Raw genomic sequence first — 4,992 nt, forward strand, 5'->3', positions numbered from 1 at the left:
CGTTCGACCTCGCCCCACTCGCTTATCTCCCTCAATCGTGTGCTTGTGCCACCAAATCCTCATCTCCGAGCTTGTCTTGGGCCATAGAACTCTTCCTCGGCCATCATCGTAACTCTCCATAGCTGTCATCTTGCCTCTTGATTTCTTATATTCCTGGCCCCTCCAAGATTCCCTAAAGCTAACTTTGCCATTAATTCCACTTTTGTCTGTGCCAATTCCCGTAGCGTCGTCGTACGGTTCCAACGCCTTTGTCGATTCCACCAACGCAGACGACTACCTCCACCTCTCCTGGGTCCGCGACGTCTTCCTGAACACGTTGGTGCCCTTGGATCACCCTGCCGTTGGCTACATCGCTGTCGGTGAGAATTCTCAAAAGGCCGGGCAGATTGATACGTGGACTCTAGAGGTGGAGGCCGTTAGCGAAACTGAGAACGCTACTAGATGACAAAGGCAAACTAGATATAAATTTTTTTAGTAGTTTGGATTGCTTAGCACATGTGTCACATGGTATATCCATGAATAAACTTGGAATTCTTTTTTGAAAATTTCACCAGTGAGTATTTTCTCTTGTTTTTCTTTTGAAAGAAGTATACTTTTCACCCCCAAATCCCATCCAATGGAGCCATAACCCCCTCAACTCGAATTTGGCATGATTTCAACCCTAAACATGTCAAAACCGGATTAATCAAGCCCTGAGTGGTCTCATACCACAACGAAAGTGGTTTTGCAGCGCATGGTGGTGATTAGGCACTGATGTTTTGGTGACATGGCGTTGAGGTGGCAGTTGCTCGGGAAATTAACTCCGTACCTCTTCCACAACGACATCCTCACCTTCATCCTCCTGCTTGTATTGCTTCCTCTAGCGTACATTGCCATCACTGCCTCCTCCGCTGGCCCGATTGCCACCATAGATCGTGATAAAGGCGAGCTAGACCAGTGCTCTAGCGCACTAACGCTGTACATCGTTCCTCTCGCACGGCATGTTCAGTAAGTCGCTGCTGCTGTCCACCTCCATGTCGCGCGCATGGCACTAGCGCCGTCGTGAACTACATGCAAGTAGATGCCCTGGATTGTTTCCAGCGCCATGTACAGTCTGCACAGCCTATACGGCATGTGGCTGTAGCTCGCGGATGGCACTGCTTCTCAGACATGCCGGTGTGGTTCCGGTCACGCCGGAAAGTTATGATCAAGGGTGTCCGTGCCCACGGTGGTGATCCAGGCCGTCACGTAGGAGAGTATGGAGCTCCCAGGCTCGACGTTCCCGACATAGCATGACACCAGGACGTTATGCTCCACCGCAGAGAATGTGTTGATGGCGACATTGTTCCGCGTGTGGTCGACGGAGCCATCGCCAAGCGAGGGTGAGCTCACGTCGGAGCCGCAGCGGCGTCCATAAACCACTTATGTCGGGGTTCACGGCCAAGACGCCATTCATGCCCACTATGTCGTTGGCCTCTTGCTCATTGAGCTGCAGGTAGAAGCCGTGCAGGACGGTATCGCCCGTGGACACTGAGCATTGATGATTGGCCACGCCATTGCTTAGTTATTGTCAAAATAGCTGAAACCACATGCAAAACCACTTTTGATGTGGCATGAAACCACTCAGGGCTAGATTAACCCGGTTTTGACATGTTTAGGGTTGAAATCATACCAAATTCGAGTTGAGGGTGTAATGGCTCCATTGGAGGGGATTTTTTTTTTTTTGAGAAACATTGGAGGGGATTTGAGGGTGAAAAGTATACTTCTTTCTTTTCTTTTTGAGTGAGTTACCTTGTAGTCTGGCCCAGCGGTGTGACGGCCCAAAGGCTGGCTTGTCCATGGAGGCCCATATACACACCAGATCAGATTACACTCCTCCTTCCCGCACGTCACTCTGCTTCGACCACGCGCAGACGACCATGTCCATGCTTCTTCTTCCTCCCAGCAGCAGCAGAAGCATGGCGCCTCCTCCGGCCCTCCGCTCCCCGCGCGCGCCTATCTCTCCACGGACGGTAAACTCCTCACCTACACCTCCCTCCCGCCTTCTTCGCTCCACTATGGTTCTGGTTATTGTCTCAGTGCCTTCTACTCTAGTGCCCGCAACCTGTTCGTCGAATTGCTCGTCTCCTTCCCTTGTGGCGTTTGCCGCATCCGCGCACCCCCACGCCGGCCTCCGCCTCTCAGCTACACATACCAGAAAACAGAGCAGCCTTCCCCCCAAAAAACAAAGAAAGGAAGCAGTGCAGCCGCAAACGCCGGCCGGGTCGGACGGCTGCTCCGGCACGACGCTCCACCGGCACAGTCGACGGCGATATGCTGCTACTGTAAGTGCACAAGGGGGCGCGATGTGCTCACGTGGCTAGGGGGTGGGTGGAGCGTGGAGGCGCGGCGCCGGCAGGCAATGATGGGATACAGAAGGTGGCCGCCGGCGCTTCTGAGTGCCGCCATGAGCTGAACCGGGCAGGCGCATGACCGCGTGGGAGCCGGTGAGCTCTGTTCTAGCTAGAGTGTTCCAACTGATGAATTAATGCGTCAGTACTTACTTCTGAACACAGCTTAACGGAAGATGCTGTCGAATTTGCGTTGTCCGGCATTGGTCATGATTACAGCATGCATACAGTATCTACTTTGCAATCTTTGATCGACCATGCTAATGGATTCAGCCTACTATGTTCATCTCCACCTTCTTCTATCCCATGTGCCAATCCAAAGTTTCTTTGGTCTTGCAGGAATCACCCAGACGACATGCCATAGCACGGTGTGACACTTCACGGACCACGCCAAGAATATCTGAAACTGAACCTACGCTTGCTCAACCTTCAGCACCTGTCCAAGGTGCTACCGCCCCTCTGGTTCAGGCACTGAAATCAACTGCAGCCCAAGACGTGTCCTGTTTTCACTTCCCTGGACACAACCAAGGGAAAACTGCTCCTTCTTCGATGTTGGACCTTATTGGCGCGGGCGCGTTTTCACATGACTTGCCCGAGCTACCCGAACTCGACGACCTCTTCTACCCTAATGGTGTGATTTTGGATGCTCAGAACCAGGCAGCTCAACTCTTTGGGTCATCTAAAACATGGTTCCTGGTCAATGGGAGTACCTGCGGAATCCAGGCCGCGGTGATGGCCACCTGCTGCCCTGGTGACTACATTGTTGTGCCTCGAAACTGTCACATCTCAGTGATCTCTGCCCTGGTTCTGTCCGGTGCTGTGCCTAAGTATATAGTACCAGAGTACAATTCTGCATGGGACATTGCTGGTGGTATTACGCCGTCACAGGTGGATAAAGCACTGAAGGAGCTTGAGAAGGATGACAAGAAAGTAGGTGCTGTTCTTGTTACTTCGCCGACCTACCATGGCATATGCAGCGATGTGCAATGTATCGTCGATGTTTGCCATCCTTTACACATTCCGGTTATAGTTGATGAGGCTCATGGTGCGCACTTCAGGTTCCATCACAGTTTTCCAAGCACGGCGATAGAGCAAGGTGCTGACTTAGCTGTGCAATCCACGCACAAGGTTCTGAACTCTCTTACACAGTCCTCGATGCTTCACATGGCTGGAGGTCTGGTTGATGCAGATAAAGTGAGCCAATGCCTCCAGTTGCTCCAGAGCTCAAGCCCAAGTTACCTCCTACTGTCATCATTAGATGCTGCAAGAGCTCAGTTGAGCGAGAACGCTAAATCTTTTGATGAACCGGTGGCTATGGCTTTAGAAACAAGAGATCAGCTGACGGTAATCCCGGGGTTATCTGTCCTGGACTTGTCATGCTTTGCTTCTGACTTCCCTGCCATTGATCCTTTGCGTGTCACACTAAGTGCTTCAGATCTACATTTATCTGGATACGAGGCAGATGACATTTTGGAAGAGCATCAAATTGTATGTGAGCTTGTCGGAACACAGGCGGTGACGTTTGCAGTCAACTTAGGGACCAGAAGGCAAGATGTTCAAAAACTTGTACAGTGTGCAAAGCATCTCTCAGATAAATACATATCTGCAAACGAATCGAGATTTAGTAAGCATAACTATGTTTGTAGCCCATTGGATAAGTTCTTTGTCAAGCTGCCTCCAAGAGAGGCCTTCTTTACAAAGAAAAGAAGAGTGTGCATGGAGGACAGCCTTGGGGAGATTTGTGGTGAGCTTATCTGCCCGTATCCACCAGGTATCCCTGTGCTGATACCCGGTGAGGTCGTAACTCAGGATTCGCTGTCTTACTTAATAAACGTCAGAGACCAGGGCATGACAATCAGTGGAGCAGCTGATGGTGAACTCAACTCAATCATGGTATGCAACTTGTGATGATTATTCTGCCATTTCAAGATAACTATGTGGCAGAGATATTTCGATGGTTCACGGGCTCATGAATCATGATGCTTCTGTATAGTATGAGGGACGATAAGCGCGCATCAGCCCAAGCAGAGGCTTCTTTTCTGACAGATATGGACAAAACGCGTCTAACGGAACAACTGACTGCCTGCTTGGCCAGACATTGAGAATACATCTCGTGAAGAAAGAGCTAGCTGTCAAGCTACAAGAGGATGCCAAAATATAAGTAGGGTCTATGGCATGTGGCCTCCTGTGAGTATGAAGCATAAACCACTGAAGTGGCAACCTTTTCCTGTGAAGTGCCTTGGAATGTAATGATATGCTGCTTTTGTCCATAGCTCTCTTCAAGAAAAGAGGCAAATTAGCCACCAAGTAACAGTTCCTGTGTTTTCCTTTCTTTTCCAGCTTAACCCCCTTTGGTTCTCTGCAGAACGGCGCGCCCAATCTGCATCGGCTGTGACTCCGAGCTCGACTATCCGCTGCAGTTTGTACACCTTTTCAAGGTTTTCCAGAAGTATGTTGCAAGGTTGCCCAAGCAGGTACTCTAGCTGCTTCTGTAAGTCCCACATCAACTCAAGAATTCATTAAATATTCCACTGAACGTGTACCGAAAGATTGTATCATCTGATGCATCATTGCAAATGTAACCACCATTTCTTTATTTGTGCAAAAGAAGAAGAGGCTATAC

At 50.2% G+C, this 4,992-nt stretch overlaps 1 protein-coding gene across 2 annotated transcripts; it reads left to right on the plus strand.

Annotated features, from left to right (window-relative positions):
• The first annotated feature begins 1,881 nt into the window (after positions 1–1,881).
• On the plus strand, positions 1,882–4,416 carry LOC119287420 (arginine decarboxylase-like). Of its 2 annotated transcripts, none has more exons than XM_037566958.1 (2): positions 1,882–1,991; positions 2,709–4,416. In XM_037566958.1, exons 1-2 carry the CDS (start codon positions 1,899–1,901, stop codon positions 4,275–4,277), a joined length of 1,662 nt encoding a protein of 553 aa, XP_037422855.1. In that variant the 5' UTR covers positions 1,882–1,898; the 3' UTR covers positions 4,278–4,416. The 2 variants fall into 2 exon arrangements, with proteins under 2 accessions (XP_037422855.1, XP_037422857.1); XM_037566960.1 differs by lacking the exon at positions 1,882–1,991 and adding an exon at positions 2,325–2,465.
• The last annotated feature ends 576 nt before the right edge of the window (positions 4,417–4,992 follow it).

This window comes from Triticum dicoccoides, chromosome 4A (genome assembly GCF_002162155.2).
Source record: "Triticum dicoccoides isolate Atlit2015 ecotype Zavitan chromosome 4A, WEW_v2.0, whole genome shotgun sequence".
Taxonomy (NCBI): domain Eukaryota; kingdom Viridiplantae; phylum Streptophyta; class Magnoliopsida; order Poales; family Poaceae; genus Triticum; species Triticum dicoccoides.